Consider the following 20,265-nt stretch of genomic DNA (forward strand, 5'->3'; position numbering starts at 1 on the left):
GCTACTGCTACGGCTATTGTTCCGTACAACAGGCCTTCCTGTCCGTCTGCTGCCCCAGGCCGCCAATGCGGGCGGTGGCTGCTCCTACTCCGACTTTATCGCCTGGTACTCCCCGAGGGATGTGGTGGGGGGGGGAGGAGGGGGGGGAGGGGGAGGAGGTGCAGTAGCAGAAGAAGTGGCGGCGGTGACGATGGCGGGCACTGACGGTGGCCGAGATAACCGTCACAACCACCCGGGGCGGCGGCGCCGCCGGCAGCTCCACCGCGGCCGCCGCCACCACACTGACGGCGACGACGACGGTAGCGGTGTCGTACAGCTTTCGGCACGGATGGGCTCCGATGCGATGTCAACTAGCGGCTTGGCTGCCGCCGCCGCCGTCGCCGCCGCCGCCGCGGGTGCTACAGCCGCCACGTCCCTCATTGGCCCCGTACACCGCAATCCTTGGCGCCAGCTCTGGGAGAGCACTGCGGCGTGTCCTGTTTGGAAACAGAAACCGTTACAGGTGCGTGTTAGTTGGTAGTTAGTAGTTATTCGTTAGAGTTGCAAATGAGGGTAAAGTGCAAACCCCTTAGACCCTTAGACTGCGTAAACCCCAGTACGGCGGGGTAGTAGTTCGTTCAGGTAGTTCGGTGTAGGGTTTTGGAGCAATAGGATATAGCAATATAACTTTCCTTTTCCAGCGGGTCTGTTGGAGCATTTGGAGAGTAACACGCGGAGCAAATTAAGAGGTTGGTGTGAAGCACACACACACACAGGTATATCTATATGTACATACATATAGATATACAGCATGACATTAAACCTCCCGGTAATCCCCCCGTTACAAGCATACGTAAAATTATATGTTTTCAACTACTAACCGTTATCGACCTCAAAACGACAGCTGATCGCTAACGACTAACGACTGTAAAACCGTCAACCACTAGCCGCTAACGTCCGCACGCTCGACGCAGGATCCCGGCTTGGAGGGAGAGCGAGTACTCCATGAGCTGGAGACCCTCTCCCCGGTCCACTTGTACGACACTCTGCTCGGTACGGCACTCGCAGCTGCCGTACAGCTTCTGGCGGCCAGTGACGGCGGGTCGTTGCCGCCGGTGGCGTCTCTGCTACGACAGTACGTCAGGTTGGTTAGTTGGTTAGTTGGTTGTTCCACGCAGTTCTTGTTTATCTTCATGCAAGTTTGTTGTGTCCTGAAGTATGTCTGTATGTGCGTATGTGCGAAGATTGCCGTGATGACGTGGCGGAGTCGGAAACACACGACAAGATTGTGTACATGTACGACATGTACGGCAACTACATGTTTAGGAAAAACGGGATGTCGTACCTTGACACGTACATACCTCTCGGTTAATCTTTCAAAGGTCCACGCACGTCCGTCCCCTTCACATACACACACACATTCAGGATTTCCGCGCCCATCATCAAGCGCGGCTGTAATCTCGCAGCGGACTCCCTTGCCGCTGCCGTACCCCAGCTGTACGAATCTGCTTCCGTACCTCCGCCGCGGACGTCTCTTTCAACGGCGGCAGCGGCGGCTGCTCGCGAAGGCAGCGGGGGCCAGCACGATTTGACTCCCCCCACGTCCCGACCCGATCATCATCGTCAGCAGCAGCAGCAACAAGAGCACCAACACCAACACCAACACCAACACCTTAACAATAATATTGATAATTGCCATAATGTGCAACAACAGCAAAGGCAACAGCAGCCGACGGCGACGACGAGGATGACGACAATGAGTACGACAAGTACGGCTCTGGTTGGGTGGGAGGATGCGGAGCTCGAGTACCTGCTGGCGGAGTTTCACTACTTGGAACAGGTCGTGAATACAGCCGTCGTACAAACGGAAGTTCGTTGGCTTGTTCGCCCCTCTTCACATCTTTTTAGATTAGTCTGCGGAATCCCCCCCGTTATGAGCAGACGAGGATGGAAGTGAGAGAAAACTGAATGGAAAGTTGGTTGTGAATGTGATAAGGGTCGTTGCCCCGCACCTTGCCACTCCAACCACCTTAACCACTAGCACGATTCACTACCAGTGTCTCTTAGAGCTCCTGACTTTCCCCCCCCATCCTGTGTGTTTTCCCTGGACAGGCTGTCGTACTCGGCGAGAGCCTCGTACGGCGGCTGCCCGGCAATAAGTCCCTCGCAGCGGATTTGATGACGGCCACCCTGCACGGCAGCTCGTCCCTGGAGGAAGGCCGTACTGTACTGCGTCCTGCGGCGTGGGTTGAGGGCCCGATGGCGCGGCAGGCGCTGGCGGCGCTCCTAGCCGGCAGCTGCCCTCCGCCGCCGCCGTCGCCGCCGCCGCCGTCGGAGACTGATTTGGACAGGGGGGGAGATGACCTGATAGTCAGCGGCCGCCGCCGCCGCCGCGACGGCGGCAGCGACGACGGCGGCTGCAGCGACGGCAGCAATCCCGTGTTCAGTACGGCACTCTGGCCGCCGCCTTGCAGCCGCGAGTGGCTGTTGCGGGTCGAACAGCCGCTGGGGCCCGGGGCACGGCTGCAGCAGCGCTGGCGAGACGCTGGCGCCGCTACCGATACCGTTGCCAGATCATCCTCGGCGCCGTCGGCGACTACTCCACCCGCTACTGTGCCGTCGGCACCGTCGTCGTCGGGGTCGGCGTCGGCGTCGGCGTCGTCGGCGGCGGCGGCGGCACCGTCGTCGTCGTCGGCGGCGGCGGCAACAGAACGCGTTGCTGCAGCTGTAGCGGAGGAGACGCAGGCGACCCACACAGACGAGACGTACGACAGCGACGGCAAGGGCCGACGCGGCAGCCCCGGCGCTGGCGGTGGGATGCGGACGGGGTCGGGCGCCGAGCGGCTCGGGACCGCCGCTGTCAGACACCGCCACGGCGATAGCATCAACGGCGGCGGCGGCGGCGGCGGCGGCGTGCATGTGGGTCATGGAGGTGCTGTCGACCGTGGTGGTGGTGGCGGTGGTGTGAGGGAGCCAGCTGCTCCTGCCGGCAGCAGTAGCAACAGCAGCAGTAGCAGTAGCTGTACTCACCGTCTGTACGTCCTGGCGGCGGAGGGGGAGATGCGGGTAGCTACAGCCCTCTGGAGCAGTGTGTAATAATCACCATTCTGTGGCGACAGCGGCTGTGGCGATTAGCGTAGCATAGCGAATAGGAGAGTACGACAAACCCAACGTCAAGTATTAGACTGGCAGGCGGGGGTTTTGACGTATCTGGGTGAGGGGTGGGGGGGAAAGGGGGAAAGGGGGGAAGGGGGGAAAGATGCGGGTAAACTGCGTGCCCAGGGTAGAGCTTTCCTGCTTGGGGGCAGGGGGTGAGGGGCCAAGGAATGGGAAGAAAGAAAAGGCCGGGGGAGATGGGAAACACGATGAGTAATGCAGCTCCTTTACGCAAGCTTGGATACCGGTGATGACATGGTGGTGACGGAGGTGGTGGCTGTAGCTCTGGCGATTGTCGTTGTGGTGGTTTTATTCGTTATGTTGGTTATGATTTGTGGGGGCTGTAGTAGCAAAAGAGTCTTGTGGTGGCTATTAAACAGCCTATCACGGATATGACGTACTTGCCGTACACTTGGGGCTCAGGTCAGTGCACTAAAACCCTAAAAGCCTGTCAGTGGGTGTATTGAATGTCGGGGTGACCGGGGGGGGGGACTTGGGGTTTTGCTGTGTGGTGGTTGCTCTTGGGGTTTTGAATCGGAATGTGTGAACTGCGCCTCCTCCTTGGAAAAAGGGCATATCTCTTATCATCAAATTTCGGGGCATGTCCTTTAAACCGTTCTCAAAATTCGCCGCGAGTAATAAACAAGTCTGACCGACCTGTCAGGTCTTTTGTCTGGATATAAAGTTTTTTACTCGCACTCGGGGATACACTAGTAGCAACATGAGAGTTATTTTTCCATGGCTGACGCGCTGTACGGCAGGTACGGCAGCTCGGGACAATGGATACCAGCCGGCAGTGTGTGTGTTTTGTGTGCGTTTGTGTGTATGTGTGTGAAAGGGGTTTGTTGAGGGGGCGGGGAGGGGGGGGCTGTCCGGACAACCCCCCTAACCCACAGGGAAAACTAACTTCAGTTAGTTGCGCGAACACGTCACTAGACAAGTGCTTTTCTCGTTCTTTTGCCGCTCTGGCCCCTCTTGGTGGCGGCGACCGTCCGCACCTGCACGTGAGTGGATCTCCTCCTTCATCGTCCACAAACACCAGAATACCAGCAGTATCAATGCCAGCAGTAGTAGTAACAGTATCAGTGCCAGCAGTAGCAATACCTAGTAGCAATTTTTAAAAGCAAAACCACATGTATGTATGTATGTATGTATGTATGTATGCGACCGAATGTTTCCCTCGACCCAGCGACCCAACTTGCTTAATTTGTACTTCAAAAACTTGTAGATCTCGTACCTTTACCGCAGTATCAGACAACTACTAGAGCTGACGTACAAACGTGCCGTACATCAGTCAAAGTGTGTGGGCAAGTTTGTACGACAGATTTAGTAGTTGTCTGATATTGCCTGCGGTATTTCAACACAAAAAAAAACGACAAAAGTTGGCAACGGCCCCGGGCACCGATCAACCGAAGCCGAAACCGCAACGGAAACGGAAGCCACAACTGTTGCAACGGATTCGCGCCACTGAGGTGTGCACACACACACACACCTATGCTGCTGCTGCTGACGTCAAAGGGGAGTTAGAATACAAAAACGCCTTTAGAGTACTGAAACTTGAACGGGGTTGGGAGGGCTACAAAAACAGATAAAAATCTTCTTTCCGCCTCCCACAACCCCCCCGCTACTCTCTCTCTCTCCCTCTCCCTCTCTCTCTCTCTGTCTCTCTCTTTTTATATCTCTCTCTCTATCGAAGCGAGGAGGGGTTGAAGGGTCCTCAAAAGACTTAAATGATAAAATGAGCAATGGCAACCTCCTCCTCCTCACCATCAGCAACATCGCCATCACCATCTGCAGCATAATCGTTGCCGCCCACCACCACGATAACTTAGGGTATCGCAACAACCCTTTGCACCAACGGTTGTCGTAAATCAACTGAAACACCTTTCCCCGATTGCTCAGCGGGGCACCGGCGACGGCCACCGTAACGGCCACATACACACACACAAATGACCCCTCATGCCATATATGTATATGGATATACATACAAAGGTACACTGATATACACGATATACAGACGAACAACCCCCCTGCATACGATCTGACGACGCCTATCCCCCACAGAGCGCGCTCTCTTTCTGTCTCTCTCTCTCTCTCTCTCCAAATAAAGGACCCCTTTCAGAAACTCCCAAACAACTTCTTACTGACCTGACCTGACCTACAACAACATCAACAACAACAACCTCTCCAAGAGGCCCTCGTGGTGGTGGTGGTGGGCCCCTACTGCACCCCACCCCACCCCACCCCCCACCAATGCAAACCCCCCAAGAAGCACACACCCCAATACTACCAAGACGGGAACAGCAGCCTTTCAGGGTGGGGGTGTCTGTCTGTCTGTCTGTATGGCCGAGTAAAGCCTAATAGTGTTGCAGCCTGTCTGTCTGTTTATCGACCTGTCTGCTTGTCTGTCTGTCTGTCTCTCTGCTGGTGTCTTCCGACGTGCCAGGGAAGGGATGGGGGGAAAGGGGGGCCCCGGGGAGCCCCCTCCCGGGGGGTGGGTGGGGGTTTCACGTCACGTCAGGTGCAGCAGCAGCCGCTCCGGGTGCTCCAGGAGGGCCTTCCAGCTGTTGCTGAAGGCCGCCAGAGCTGCGCCATCAATCGCACGGTGATCGGCACCCCAACTAACCTACACATACACATACAAACAAACACACACGGCAGCAGCAGCAACAATCGGAACAAAGCGGTAGCGATGGCAGTAGCAATGGTAAGGGGAACAGCGCCGACGGCAGTAGCAGTAGCACACATCACCAAATAGCAGTAGCAGTAGCAGCAATTGTGGTTCTCAGATGCCATTAAATGGTCGTACGGCAGTTTGTCGTTTTATTTGTGGTCACCAGCTGTTCTGTCTGGACTCGCCAACAACAACCCCTCCATTCCCCTTCCCCCCACCCCTACCTCCCACCCTTACCTCCCACCCTTACCTCCCACCCTTACCTCCCACCCTTACCTCCCACCCTTACCTCCCACCCACCTCACCCCCAGGAGGTGTAATCTTACCGGCATGATAGACACAGGTACCGGTAGAGGGTGCGGGAGGGGGAGGGACGACGACCCCGCTGCACCAGCCGCCGCAAGCGACTGGTAGGTAAAAGGTGATGCGGCTGTAGCAGCAGTGGACATTGTCGTACCGGGCGGGTACCTCGGCAGCAGCTGTAGTCGGCCCAGCGCCACAATTGCCACAGTGGGTGGGGTAACGAGGGGGGTGCCGTACTTGCCGCCGATGGTGCCTGCGCGTTGGTGTGTATGGGTGTGTGTAAAGAGGTGTGTGTAAAGGGGTGTGTGTGTTAGGTTAATCCAAATTCGTCAGTAGTACAGTACAATGGGTTATCACACTAACACATGTGAGGGGCAAGTGAGACATCAGAATACGTGTGTAGAGATGGCGGGAGCCATTGCGAGTGAACTGGGTAATGGGTGAATTTTGCCGCGTTTTGTTGAGAAATGTACGTCTGTATGTCTGTATGTCTGTATATCATCGTGGGTTAAAGAGGCAGACGGGTGGACACACGGGTGGTCGGTGGTCCATGTACGGATGAGGTCCCTCTCAACCCTATCATTCCCCGGGGCGGGCCCCCCTCCCACCCAAAACACACACGCACCAAAAACACATCTTCCCTGGCCTTCCCTGCCTGCTCGCTTGCCGTACATTTGTGTATGGCAACGCAACCCAAAGCGACGGCAACCCTGACGCAGCCCAAAACCCCAAAACCCCTCAAGACCTAAAACTGCTCTCCCCGGGGGGAAATCCCCCTTTCCCCTTCTCCATTAAAACCCACCAATATTGGAGATGGTAATCGTCCCGCCAGCTAGGGCTTCTGCCGGCAGACGCCCCGCCGCCGCCAACTGCTGCAGCAGCTGTAGCTCCGAGGCCAACTGCGCTACGGACTTGCGCTCAACCTGGGTAACAGTAGCAGTAGCAGCGGTAGCAGTAGCAGCAGCAGTATTCTTATTATTGTTTTTGTTATTGTTATCATTATTACAAGTTAGAAAATATTTATTTATTACAAGTTGTAATTATTTGTTGTTGCACTTGTGGTAAAGCGTAATGAATTACACATAACCGTGTATCATAGAGTTGGAGTAAAATAAGTTTTGGGTTGGTTCATGGTTCATGTTACACAATCTCTAGGGAAAGGGCAGTCGGTGCGTCATTTTACGCTCCGGGGGGCTGGAGGAGGGAAATGAACCACAACCGAATGAGCTCATGATGGCACCCGAAGGTGGGGAGAGATCGGGGAGGAGACAACGAATAGTAATATGTATTGAAGATGGGCAACTGACGCATGGCGCCGCAGGAATGTTGTGTGCTCCAACCACGCAAACCGAATCCCAACCGAAAGCCAACGGCCAAACAGTAAAAACTTTTTAATGCGCACATGCTTGATGTTGGGAACCACCAACCCAGAGGGCGTCGCCATCGCGACTCCGATATTGTGGTACGGATGTACGAGCAGCTCCGTACCACCTGTTGCGGGCATTGCGGTTGCGTGTGCGGGTTTTGGAGGGGCTTGGAAAACCGCTAGTAACGCAGGAGGAATTCTCAACACTATCCTGGATTTATAAAACAAGTATTATCCTGGACAATAACAAATAATATATTCTGAATTCATAAAAGAAAAACATTAACGCTAAAACATGAAGATATTTTGGCGTTTTAAGCTAAGGGGTTGTCAGGCAGCTGTTTGCGGGGGGGCCTTCGGGGGTGGAGGCTTTAGGAGGGGTTAGGAGGGGTTAGGAGGGGTAGGAGCCTGAGGGGGAGCAAACAGACAAAATGCGGGGACGGTTTCCCCTAGTTAGGTAGTTAAGTAGTTAAGTAGGTAGGTTAAGCGGGTTATTAAAACCAACTCCATGATGCCTACGGGTACCTGACGGGTACATCTCCACTCAACGACCAACTCCCAACGACCAACCACCTGCACTGGTACCGAACCAACTAACCCACCTGGTGAGAGACTGGCGTTGATTTGCGGGTGCAGCTTCAGTGCCGCCGAAAGAGCCTTGATGATTAACGGTAATACCGTTAGTCGTACACTCCCTGCCTTGCGGTCTCCGTGGCCGCCGCCTCCACCACTGGTGTCGGCGGCGCGGCCCCCCATCACCGCCGCCGCCGCCGCCGCCGGGTCGGTCTTCATGGCATCACGCGCCGCCACCAGTCGGTCCATAACTACCTCATCATGCAAGTGGAACACCGGTACGGCAGCAGCTGCAGTCATGGAGGTTACCATAGCCCTGAGGGAGCCAAACAAACGTACGGCAGCCAAATGTACGGCAAGAGTGAAGGATATAAGATGTACATAGTACGGGGTGAAGTTCAGATGGAATATGATGGAGCTCGTGTATGCATGGTGGTTGTGGTGGTTGTGATGGTGGTGGTGAAGGTGATGGTGGCGCCCATCCACGTCAGCTATCATATCCGTACGTACCCGCATCTACACGCACCGCCATGGCCCAGGCACGAGCTTGCAGAGGCCCCCGAGGCTGACTCCCGGGGTTAACTCAAAACGGGCTTTCCCCATAAGCCCCAAAAAGTTGCAACCTCTGCCCTGGGCTTCCGGGCGGCTTCTGGCCCCCAGCACCCCGTCAAGTCGTGGCGGCTTCTGCACCCCCCCCCCCACACACACACGCACACACGCACAGGGGAATCTGGTTACATCCTTGGCATCAGCTTCACTCGTTCACGTGGTTCGTCTCCACGCCATCCTGGGGAATATCGAGGATGGCAAATACCCTCATGGCTCCTCGCAGTTATTCCGGCATACCACCACCCGCCCCGGGTGCCTTCCCCCCCCACACAAAACCGCACCCCCGCCCCGCCCTACCCCACACCACATCCAGAGCACCTGCCTTCGATACCCGCGTAGCGGTACCACCCCGCTAGTGCTCTCCGCCATGGCGTTGGCGGCGCCGCCGCCCCCCCCGCCGCCGCCGCGTGGCGGCGGCGGCGCTGTTGCCGCCGTCAGTCGAGTGTATTGCACCAGTAGCTCCTCCACTGACCGAGGGCCCGCCGCCGCCGCCACTGCTGACGGTGGCGGTGGCGGACCCGCCAGGAAGTCACTGGAATGCAGTACCGAACCGCCGCCAGCACCGCCGCCACTGCCGTACTCCTCCTCCTCCCCCTCAGCCAGTGACGGCAGGCGGTGAGGACTTCCTCCCACCAGACCGGCGGCGCCTCCTCCCGCCAGATACTGCGCCACGTCAGCATGGGTGATGCGACCGCCCGGGCCAGTACCTACCAGCAAGGAGATGTCGACTCCACTCGCCCTATGAGGAGTGTTGTTATTGATGATGGTGATGTTATTGTTGGGGGGGAATATGGGTGCTGAGGTTTGACACGCTGATGCTTGTTGGTTGCGATGTTGGTTAGGATTGGTTTTACTAATCGAGTCCTGGGCAGGAACTTGGGCGCTTTGGTACGTGTGGTACGTGTGGTACGTGTGGTACGTGTGCGTGTCGGGTTTGTGCCGTCCTGCGTTGTGTGCTGTGTGCGGTGTGGTGTGCTGCGGCCGTGACGGCGTGAAATGAAAAATCATCACCTCAATTTGTGATTTTCCTCTTTCCTTCGTTTACTCAACAATGTAACATTTAATCGAGAGATAAAAAAGTTTATTATTAAACTCTTGGGGGAAGCCCAGCTCAATTTGGATATATGCTCACTCATCCAGCACGCTATCTCCAGATCAGGACACCTACCCCATTCTTGTCATTGCAATATTAAGCGATTCGTAACACAAAGCAAGGAAAACTAAAACCCTTTCGCCTTACTTGGCGAAAGCACGTACAGCTGGTGAAGCCTGGACCTTAGCTCGTCCTGCAGGCCAATAACGCGACGGCGGCGGAGGCTGCGACGGCGGTGGCGGCGATGGCGACGGTGGCGGCGGTAACGGTACTGCCGCTGCAGCGGCGGCGACCTCCATTGTGACCTCTCCCGCCGCCGCCGCCGCCGCCGCGGTGGTGACAGGCACGGAAGGGGCCGCGACGCTCTCACTGCTGCCGCTGGCGTCGGCCAGGTCAGTTGTCGTACCGGGACCCGGCGGCGGCGGCGGCGGCGGCGGCGAAGATGGCACCGCCAGGTGCTCCGGCGCCACGTGCACATCGTCCGCCACTTCTATATCGACAAGCGGCGCGCCCACCTGAATGTTCGTACAGTCGTACATTCGTGCGGAAAGTCGTAAAGCGAGCACAATACAGTTTCATTGCACGTGCGGTATGTACGACCCTGACGAGCGGCAAGGGATCGCGGCCCGGTACAACCCCCCTTCAGCAGTCCCCCCTAGTGCGACAGCAGCAGAGCTGCAACGCTGTGATCATGTACAACGGCTTAGGGGTTCAGATGGACAGGCAGACAGGTAGAAAGACAGACAGACCGATAGATAGACAGACAAATAGACGAAACAGAATCAGGCAACACCGAGTTTCATCCTTGCCTGAGTCATGCCGCAGGTTGCGGAAACACCTCTCATCCTCACCCACGCTCTCCCCCTTGGTGCCGTCACAGCATCATACAACCTTCCTCCGGCTGCACCCTGCCTCTCCTCCTTCCCAACTTCTCTAACCCTCCACCATCCCATCCTGCATTCTCCCCCCTCTCCCCCCTCTTCACACTCGCACACGTGCCGCCCTCCGGGGCCCCTACCTTGACCATGGCACCGACGGCGTGGTGAAGAGCCAGCACCTTGCCGCTGTACCGGCTGGTAATCTCTATAGCGGCCTTGTCGCTTTGCACGTCGCACAGCTTGTCGAAGGGGCTGACGACATCGCCAGGCTGGCCGTGGCGGTAGCAGACATGGGGAAAAGGAGGGGTTAGGTTTCGGAGGCGGGACGCGGGGCGAGGTTGAAAGGAACAGAGCCGGAGCCTTGGGTGGGCCGCGCGATGGGGCCGGTAAGGCAGAGGCAGGCCGATGCGGGTTGAGGAGCTTTGTGGGGTTTTTAAGGTTATTTTTGGAGGGGTTGGGTTTCGGGGCGGGCAGGGGAGGTGAGTCGCGGCGGGAAAGGGAGGGCGGAAAAGAAGGTGGCAAGAGAGGGGAAGGGAAGGCCGCGAGCACGCGCCTGAGGACCCGTCTCGCGCATTTGGTTCCGGCTCTCCTCTGAAAGGCCTTATGCGGACTATCGGGCAGGTGGAACGTATGGGACATTGCGCCATGTCTTCGGAATGTGCTGGCGAGGGAGCACACATCCCATCGCTCGCCATTCCGACCAAGCGAGTTCCAGGTTGCGAACGCGCTATTTGTGTCCTTTGGTGTTGGCGCTGGTGTTAGTGGTACAGAGCTTTGCATAAAAGGGCAGTGCGAGTCCCTTCAACCGGATGGCGCGAACGTCAGCATCTACAATCCCTTCCGTCAGCAACCCCGTCTCCTTGCCTTTATAGACCACGCCACCAACTCGCATTCGCTGATGCCTTCTCCCGTTTGTGCTAACGGAAAAGAAACCAGCTTAGCAAAGTGGCGAACTAGGTTTGGGACCTCTGGGACACCAGCTGTCAATAGCACCTTGTCCACATTGCCATTTAATAGACTTGCACGATAGAGTTGAGAAAGCGAGCGGAATCTAATCCCGTTCTGGTATAACAACATAGGCCCTAGAAGTGACGGACTCATTATTCCAAGGCCGGACTAATGTTTTTGATTTAAATGAAAAGCCAGTAAGCAAGCTTTCTGCCCGCGTCACGTACCGTTACAGGCAGGGGAAATGTTGGACACCTGCAATTGCAACTTCTGATGTACGGCAACGCGAACCCAAGGAACTGGACTTCCATTATATACGACATTAATAGAAATACTATGTTTCTCATGAATCTCACTAACCTTCGCTCTCAATGATAACTTGGATTCGGGGCAAAACGGAAATAAAACGCGGCAAAAATCTCTGGCCGATTCGTATGGACATTAGCCAAACGTACTATGGCGCAAATGCTATATATTTTACATTATCGCCACCTTTGGCGGCGGCTTCAGTTCTTTTGGCAGCAGACGTGTCGTCGCTGCAATTTGCGCTAAGGCCATTTCACATGCAGCTAAACAACCTGAATGCCTGCCATGCGTCCTAAGGTGACAGATAACCCTAGGGATTGCCCTTCATACAAATGACTCGCACCTGCACAAACACGCACTGAAACTCTGCTACAACAGGTTATGCCACCCCCCGCGTGCCCTGCACCTAACGACGCCAGGTCACACTGAAGCATTAGTCAAGAAACTGATTGAGAGCATCAGAATCAAAATAAGACCAGCGTCCAGATAACATCATCTCGCTTGAGTCGGCAGCTTCCATCCAAACCAAGCACGGCAGCGTAAAAAAGCATTGCACGCGGCCTTAAAATGCTGGCTTCGAAGCCCAAATCATAGAATCGCCGCGTAGAGTCCGTCTCATCCTGCGCCAGCAAACGGCTGTCGAACATCCGAAACCCCGCTGCGTCGTCTACATGACAGAGACCATGTCCACAAATGGCGATGTTGCGCCTTGGCTACGCCTCTGTCGTCGCCACCTGCTGTCGCGTTTGCGCCACCGTGGGCTTACCCTGCTTGCTGGTCCCTGCCGACGGCACCGCTTGCGCCTGTCCCGACTGGGCGCCCGCAGGCGACACATTTGGCCGCGGCGTAATAAGGCATGCAAGCGGGTCCCAGCCGGCAGATGCCGCATCCATGGCTTGCGCCTGCGCCGCGAGCGCCATATCGATCTGCGGTTTGGGGCAGGGGAAAGGTGGAACGGGCAGGGGGAGGCGGCAGTTTTCAGTAGGAAAACCGCAGACGCACCGAGTACCTTGGTGAACAGCTTTTATCTTGGTCAAAGAAAGGTGTGGCGTTGGTTGCAGGAGAAAAGGTTGAGAAAGGAAGGCTGAAGAGACTCTGGCCTGGCATGACGATGAGCGCGACAGCAGTACTAATTGCAACAGCATAAAAAGGCGACCACTTCCCACCTGTGCATGCTGCCGGAGCAAGTGGCTGAGATCCGCCAAGTTGCTGACGGACGCCAGATTCAAAGCGTTCAGCGTCTCCATGCCATTTAGGGCCTCAGCGCTAAGGCCCAAGCTTGCGAGCACCTCACTGGTCAATGAGGTGTTGTACGGCAAGAGGGGCAGGACCCCCGTCAACGCTGCCTGCTGCAGGACAGAGGATGCCAACAGGCTGCTTTGCAGCTGCAGCTGCTGTCCTAGCTCCGCACTACCTGGCTGCTGCTGCTGCTGTTGCTGCGCCGCCGCCTGCCGCCCCCTCGAAGCTGCTGGATGCTGCGCCTGAGACGGCTGCGTGCCATGCGGTCCGTAGTTTGGGCTCGTAGGCTGCGAGCTGTCCTCCTCCGCTTCATCCCCTTCAAAGTCTTCATCTTCTGCATGGACATAATGAAAAGGATCCTCTAAGCGACGAGTCGAACAGCCATGAAGACGATGAAAAACACCCGGATGCGCGCTTGACTCATTAGAAAAGTGACGAGCCATGCGTCAATCCTGTTGCTTTTTACGCACCCCTTGAGCGGCCTCACACACCCACTGAGCTCACCGGCTTCTGCCACATCTTTTGGACTCCGCCGTCGGCCGCCAGTCGGTGCACGGTGGTTGTGCGTGCCCTCATACGTCACTACGAACCGCGTCTCATCCTCGGCGCTGCGCTCGACGTGCTTACGGACGGTGCAGCCGGCATGCGTGCATTTGTAGTATGCGCGGGGAAAGGGGCTACCCTTCACCTGCTTCTGGCCGTACTTCCGCCACCTGTTCCAGTTCGGATGGCGCAAGCAAAGAAAGCAAATGGCTGATTAATCTTGGCCACCTTCTGAGACGGTGCTAATGGGTGCTTTCTTGCTTAGAGAAGAGCCCCTCCAGCCCCTTCCCTCCCCACCTGAAACCGTCATCCATGTTCACCACCATATCCACCACGCGCTGCGTGCCCGACCCGCTTGGCGCTGCTGCGCCCTCGTCATCTTCATCGCAATGAGCGCGGGCGCGTGTAGCAGCTCCGTCCGTCCGCTGTCGCTTATTACAAGGTCCAGCCTCCGGACTGTTACTGTTCGAGTGCAGCTGCCGTTCAGCTTCTTCAGCGTACGCTGCAAGGGGATCAGCACGAGTCTCACTGAAAGAATTCACAAATTCTCCGACAACCGAACACGCTATGGAAAGAACGCGTACCTGCTAGCAAATCCAAGCGCTTGCTTGGCGAGTCCTGGCTCTCCCGCAGCCTGCGGATGATATTGGCTGCAGCGTGTGCCGGCCGCACATCTTGCGGTGCGGATCTCAACACAGGTGCAGGCTCCGCCTCACTCGTTTCAGTGTCGTCCTCGTGCTCAACCGCCAGGCTTCCCGGCCCTTGATTGGAGACTGCATTATAATCACAGCTGATTAGACGGCGCATTACGATGAGGTTGAGAACCCAGATACCATAGGGCGCCTGCGTACCTGGGAAGTCGCTTTTCAGCGCGTCTGGGATTGGCAGCATTCCTCCGCCGCTCATGGGGAGCATTCCCACAGAAGGCAGGCTAGACGTCCCCTGCAGAATACGGCGAAACTATCAGATTCGTCCTGTACAAAATGCCTTCCAATCCAATTGCACTTGAGCGCACGAAGCCACATGGTACGTTAATGTAACGACGCAAATGCCAATCTGAGCATCCCGGGTTACGCCTTTGCTGTGTTACAATGGTATCGAGACGGGACCGCACGAATACCGAAATAAACTTCGGGTCGGCGGTTCGATTCTGGCAACCAGCAAGTCGCAAAATCTCCTCTGTGGCCAAATACCCACCATAGCAGGCTGCTCGGCCTTTGGCTTCGGTCGGAAGCGCGACGCCTTGCTGGTTAGTGGTGCCGGGTGGCAGTGGTCCCCCTGCGTAGGAAACGTGATGGGGTTGAGCTCTTTTTCCCCCCGTGATCACACCGGCAATGTGCGGGTACTTCAGCAGGCACTGACCTTGTACTCAGTGGAAAGCACATTCCCGTCTGCCTCAGAACGTTCGACTATTTTCTTCGCCAGGCAACCTGGATGGCTGCATTTATAGTAGCTGCGGGGATTAGGACTACCCTTCACCAGCTTCTCGCCGTACCTACGCCAAGGGAGTTGCGGGTGAGCCAACAAGCCCGTCTGAAGCGGTCGCAGCGACGCCAGAAACTTACTTCCGCCATTGCCAGCCGTCAGAGTTAGCAACAGACTGCTTTCCGTTGCCAACGCGTGGTTCGTACTCGCGCTTGATGACCTGCGGGAAAGGTCGACAGCGTCATCTCGAAGTGCTCAACGGTCCGCGCCGGCAAATAGCACAGCCGCATGGCTATGCAGAGCAGCATATGATACTCAATAAGGAATAGGAAGTACTGACAGTTTTCAACCCCAGAACAGACACATCATGACACAGGCACTGGTAGTCAAGGGTCAACACCCCCAAGACTTTCGTTGGCATAGCAGCGTTGATAGCCAAGCACAGATCCCCTATAACTAATGATCCTTTCAAGATAAAACGATTCCGCGCCGAGGCCCAGGTTACCGACCCGGCTGACTTCTGCTCCTGAGGCCGCCTCCATGCGGGCAGGAATCGGCAAGGGCAGCCGAGCTGGTTGCGATTGCGACTGAAACAACGGTGGGCATAGTTGATGAATTCCTGTAGTAGGAGAGGCCTCGACCTGCTGCAGGCATGCGGGGGCGCCGCTTTCACGCGTTGCTATGCGGTCAAAGCCCAGTCTCCTTGCGAACCGAAGTCCTCAACCGAGCGCAGGGAAGCCCTGGATAACAGCCTACCTGCAACAAAGGTAGAAGTACTGGCGAATCATGCGTGGCGCCACGGGGATTCACCAAGTGGTGCGCCAGAGCTTGGAGAGGATTGAGATGACAAGGACTGGCCCCTGGCGCGCCCCCCGCGCCGCCTCTAGTGCTACTTGGACGTGGTACAGGTAAACTAGAATCCATTCGTGACAGTTGTGCAAAAATGGCGTCCCAGTCAGTGGCCAAACAAGAAGTAAGACTTCAATAATTCGTGCCGTACATGGGTGTAGGACTTCTTGTTCTTGCGACTTGTTTACAGTCTGCATAAATTTCATGTGTATGTACTCACAAAGTTCAATATCTTTACAGCGACGTGTTCGCAGTTACGGACCCTCCAACCTTCCAGTTTCTGAACGCACAAGCATCTTACAATGGCAAGAATGGGTTCATATAGAACAAGCTCAGGATATCAGCGGCTTATTTTGATTGATGCCACCAAGTGCAATCCGCGACTGCAAGTCGATGTGCGAAGCGGGTCGCCTTCCTCAATCCTGCCCAAGCAAAGCTTGCTGCTCCTCAACCGGCATTTCTTGAAACCTGCATAAGGTATCGCGGTTGTTTCTCCCGTGAGGTGAAAGGTTCGCAGTACGCTCGCCAAAAGCTTTCGGAAAAGATGCATTTTCACGCGCATGGCGCACAAAGCAAGCATATAAACAAGAAACAATATATGGCTTATGTGCACACAATTTTCCTCCATTGCCGTACTAGTCTAACGTATCACGTTGTCCGATAAGCATTTAACGTACGTGACGAGAAATAGTCATTATTAACAATGATCGAGGACATCAAAGGAACCCAGTGGTTCACAAGGCACTATCAATCCGTGACTGCCTCCTTAGCCGCTCCAGAACCATAACCTACTCGAAGATGGATTTGTCACCAATGTCGTCCTTGAATGCTTGCGTATACTTGCGCCCGGCAAATATGCTTAGCAACACAATGCATGATGCCAGTAAGCCGTGCTCCACCTGTGTAACCAAAGAAACCGAGAAACGGTACTATATTTGGAGTTCGGGAAGCAAACGAAACGCAGAGCACGTCAGCGCAGGCATCGCTATGCTAGACAAAAAAGAAACATACGTGCACATGCCACCCACGTCCTCTACTAGCAAGACTATGTTAATTTGCCTGGTACATTTCCAACAACTTCACGGCCAAGCAAGGCCCCTCAGATAAACCTTCCAAACAACACATATAACATAAATCCAATGACATATTTACGCAATCCTTGCAAAGCATATCCTAGGTACCAAACAGTCACCGGTCCAATCGACTTACGTTTTCGGGGAACAGCCGCAGCAGGTGTCCGCCGAACGTCAGAGGCAATGCGCCAAAGAGGCCCGCCGCCTCCCACTTATTATAGCAGAGCCCTTCCTTGAAAGCCACACCTGATTTAAAGGTTTTTGGAAGGTGTAAAGCCAAGAGCGCGGGGAGAGCGGAACAGCGGGAGGGGGATTTTAGGAATCAACGAAACGTGGCCGACTCGCACGCGGTTGGGTTAGTTGGTAATAGGAGGACGAGAAATGATACCACCGATGCCGCCAGGAGGGTGGGCAAATGGGGTAAACACCAACACGCAAGGCAGAGATGAGGTGGCATAGAAAATAGAAAAGAGCGAGGCGATGGAAAAATGGTAATGAAGTAGTCGGGGTCTCAGGAGGAACACATACACACGTACACACATACACACACACACTGGACCACGCGCCAGAGGCAACAGAGCTCGGCAAACTCCGTATCAGGTCTCAATCACACGTTAAAGACTTCAACTAAAGCACCCTGCAGGAAACTCCATCTTCAGTGCATAACCTCCCGGTGTACGACTGTCTTCACGTCCCAACCGCCCACCAACTGCCTACCATTCACTGCTACCCACACACCAACTACCAACCCCGTCAGCCACTCGTCCACCATCCATTCAGGCGCGCTCGCCTCCCGTCCCCCCTCCTCCCCCATCCCCTCCCTCCGACACCACCAACGTATCCTTAAATTACCAACGCAGCTTCATCACAGCTACCAACAAATATACACCGATCACTAAGACCAACAATGCGGCCAGCGCCGGTGCCGATAACTAAGAACCGCCAACCAACCAACCGCTAACGAACCGTCAATGTCCCCCCGTTAACATCCATCGCGGTTCCAAGTACATACCGGTCAACGCTGCAAAAAGGGGGCCCACAGCCCAGAGCCACGCCGGATGCTCGTACACAAAGACTGCCGCAGGCGCATCCTGAAGGGTGCATCATGTACAGCACAGGCCAAGTTGGAAAGAACAATCGCAACAAGAACGACAACACGAGGGTGGAGAGATGCAATCTGGCGGGCTGGGGACAGGAACGATCCAGACATATGCATCATGACTCAGCCTGGGTTTCTAACTAACAAGTAACGTTTTCAACATGTCGAGGAAATTCGACCTTTTTAATAGGTCGGAGCTTTTAATATCATTTAAAAGGTATGATTCTTTTAGGATATAACGTAAATATTTATGTAATGTATCAGATAGCTACGGATATTGGACAACGCGGCACCTGTGGGCGAATCAGCGCTCAACATCGCGCAAACTGAAATGGCTCTGGTTACCTTTGTCAAGATAATGTACAGCAGACCTGCCGTACCAACCGCCCACAGCACCTGCAAACAAACAAACCAGTCGCGTGGTTCAGCCGCTTCAGCATGATATCAACGAGACGGCCTTCAATAGACCTTGGATAGGTTACATCGGCTTAATTGGTTAATTCATTGGTTAGCCAATTCGTTAGTTCGTTACGTCCAAGCACAAGATTTACGGGAATACAAGAATATAGGAATACCACTATTCCTGTAACCGGAGACGCTGGACGGACATCGGGGGCTTCAGAGATTGCTTTTTCGTTCCGTCGAACCGAAACCCCTCCGCCCTCACGATCCGCCTATTTCAATACCTTTCCCCCTCCCCCAAAGCCTAAATCCCCCCCAGCCCCCCTGACCGGTACCACCCCAGCCCAGGTGCCCCTCGCACAACTCCCTCCCTCTGGACAGCCAACCCATGTGGGTCCATTGGGCCATTGGAAACTCTTCAGTGTGCACCTGGCCAGTGGCCACTCCCCCGACCCGTTTCCAGCACCACAACCCCACAACACCTTCACCACACACGCGCCACCAGCATCACACTCAGCCCTCACAGCACGTATCAATCAGGAGAGCTATCCCCTTCATTTCCCCACCGCGAACCGCTTCACTTCCCCCTCCGCCCTAGCCCCCTCAGCTCGGCGGCCCGTACCTGCAGGGCTCGCTTGAGCGGCGCCAGGTAGATGTGTATCAGCTGCAGGGAGGCCCCCAGCCCCGCGCTACCAGCAACCGCCACCGGGTCCAGAAAGGCCTGATCACATACATACATGCATCGTGTCAATCATACATACATACATCGTGTCGTACAAACTGAAATCGTACCCTCATCGCGTCTCGTGTCATCTGTTGGTCAGTAGACCCCTGGGACAGTAATCCATACACGCCCTCGAACAGGAACGCTGCGTTGGGAACGAAAACGGCAACAGCAGCGGTAGCAGTAGCAGCAGCAGTACAACCCGTGAGACAGCGGGCGAGGGAAGACACGGTATGATTTGACTTTTTGTAGTGTCGTACAGTCCGTGTGGTATCCGGAGTCTGGTGAGTTGCTGTAGCACAGTCGTACCGTGGCAGCCCTCACTCTCTCCTCTCGTTTGTACGACTTAACCAACGGCCAACGGTCTGTCGTACGGTGGCGTGGTAGTAGTTTCAGCCCTGGAACGGGCCGAGTTCCCTCGCCCTTTCTCGGCAGTTTCTCCCCCCCTTCACACACACATAGGTACATACATACATGAACACAGCTTCAGACACAGCGAATATGTTCAGGTGTAACCATATTTACATAGTATCCCTGCGATGTTCAAGGATTTTAACCTCGATAAAGAGCGGGGTAAACGTCACACGAGTGTGATAAGAGGGTGGATGCGCCCCCATGCCGATGGACCGTGATGGACCACCCTGTTGTGGTGGGACCTGCAAGCCGAGTTGGTGGATGGTGGTGGTGGTGGGTGCTGAACCCAGAAAAGTCGATAACTTTGCAAAAATCGACATGGGCGAGAAGGATGAGGTTGGTGTTCCGAGAACACCGGGGGGGGGAAGGCAGCTAGGGACTGCCAGCAGGCTAGTAGCGGCCACGGGTGAACCTATAAACCCATACATACATACATACATACATACATACATACATACATACATACATACATACATACATACATACATACATACATACATACATACATACATACATACAACGGGCATAGATCCCGTCTAGTTGGAGCGCCAAACAAGCGCTGTTGCGTGCCGGCCGTCGTTTCCCGTGCGGCCTGACCCGGGGGCGGAGTGC

At 55.4% G+C, this 20,265-nt stretch overlaps 5 protein-coding genes across 5 annotated transcripts in view; 1 reads left to right on the top strand and 4 right to left on the bottom strand.

Moving 5' to 3' along the window:
* Positions 1–3,124, top strand: part of VOLCADRAFT_92551 (uncharacterized protein) — a gene marked incomplete at both ends in the record, with an annotated part of 14,287 nt that extends 11,163 nt beyond the window's left edge. Inside the window, 6 exons of the mRNA XM_002951862.1 lie at positions 59–105; positions 405–502; positions 1,048–1,123; positions 1,405–1,819; positions 2,092–2,791; positions 3,099–3,124. Coding sequence (XP_002951908.1) covers positions 59–105; positions 405–502; positions 1,048–1,123; positions 1,405–1,819; positions 2,092–2,791; positions 3,099–3,124 — 1,362 coding nt within the window. The remainder of the gene's footprint in view (positions 1–58; positions 106–404; positions 503–1,047; positions 1,124–1,404; positions 1,820–2,091; positions 2,792–3,098) is intronic.
* Positions 3,125–5,647: 2,523 nt separating this feature from the next.
* Positions 5,648–7,616, bottom strand: VOLCADRAFT_61926 (uncharacterized protein; the record flags this gene model as incomplete). The annotated part of the gene is made up of 4 exons (XM_002951938.1): positions 5,648–5,756; positions 6,218–6,365; positions 6,915–7,035; positions 7,515–7,616. The coding sequence occupies 4 exons, from the start codon at positions 7,614–7,616 to the stop codon at positions 5,648–5,650; spliced, it is 480 nt and encodes a 159-aa protein (XP_002951984.1).
* Positions 7,617–10,627: 3,011 nt separating this feature from the next.
* On the bottom strand, positions 10,628–11,278 carry VOLCADRAFT_61815 (uncharacterized protein; the record flags this gene model as incomplete). The annotated part of the gene is made up of 1 exon (XM_002951939.1): positions 10,628–11,278. One exon carries the CDS (start codon positions 11,276–11,278, stop codon positions 10,628–10,630), a length of 651 nt encoding a protein of 216 aa, XP_002951985.1.
* A 2,393-nt stretch (positions 11,279–13,671) lies between these two features.
* VOLCADRAFT_48963 (uncharacterized protein) lies at positions 13,672–13,839 on the bottom strand (the record flags this gene model as incomplete). The annotated part of the gene is made up of 1 exon (XM_002951940.1): positions 13,672–13,839. A coding segment is annotated over one exon (168 nt), but the record flags the coding sequence as incomplete, so codon positions are not given.
* A 2,384-nt stretch (positions 13,840–16,223) lies between these two features.
* VOLCADRAFT_75214 (uncharacterized protein) overlaps positions 16,224–20,265 on the bottom strand; it is a 5,990-nt gene continuing 1,948 nt past the window's right edge. Inside the window, exons 3-9 of the mRNA XM_002951941.1 lie at positions 19,308–19,384; positions 19,138–19,236; positions 18,459–18,509; positions 18,027–18,105; positions 17,151–17,260; positions 16,734–16,840; positions 16,224–16,409 (exon numbers count right to left, since the gene is read on the bottom strand). Coding sequence (XP_002951987.1) covers positions 16,358–16,409; positions 16,734–16,840; positions 17,151–17,260; positions 18,027–18,105; positions 18,459–18,509; positions 19,138–19,236; positions 19,308–19,328 — 519 coding nt within the window. The 5' untranslated portion in view covers positions 19,329–19,384 and the 3' untranslated portion in view covers positions 16,224–16,357. The remainder of the gene's footprint in view (positions 16,410–16,733; positions 16,841–17,150; positions 17,261–18,026; positions 18,106–18,458; positions 18,510–19,137; positions 19,237–19,307; positions 19,385–20,265) is intronic.

The sequence above is a fragment of the Volvox carteri genome, assembly GCF_000143455.1.
Source record: "Volvox carteri f. nagariensis unplaced genomic scaffold VOLCAscaffold_26, whole genome shotgun sequence".
In the NCBI taxonomy this organism is placed as follows: Eukaryota; Viridiplantae; Chlorophyta; class Chlorophyceae; order Chlamydomonadales; family Volvocaceae; genus Volvox; species Volvox carteri.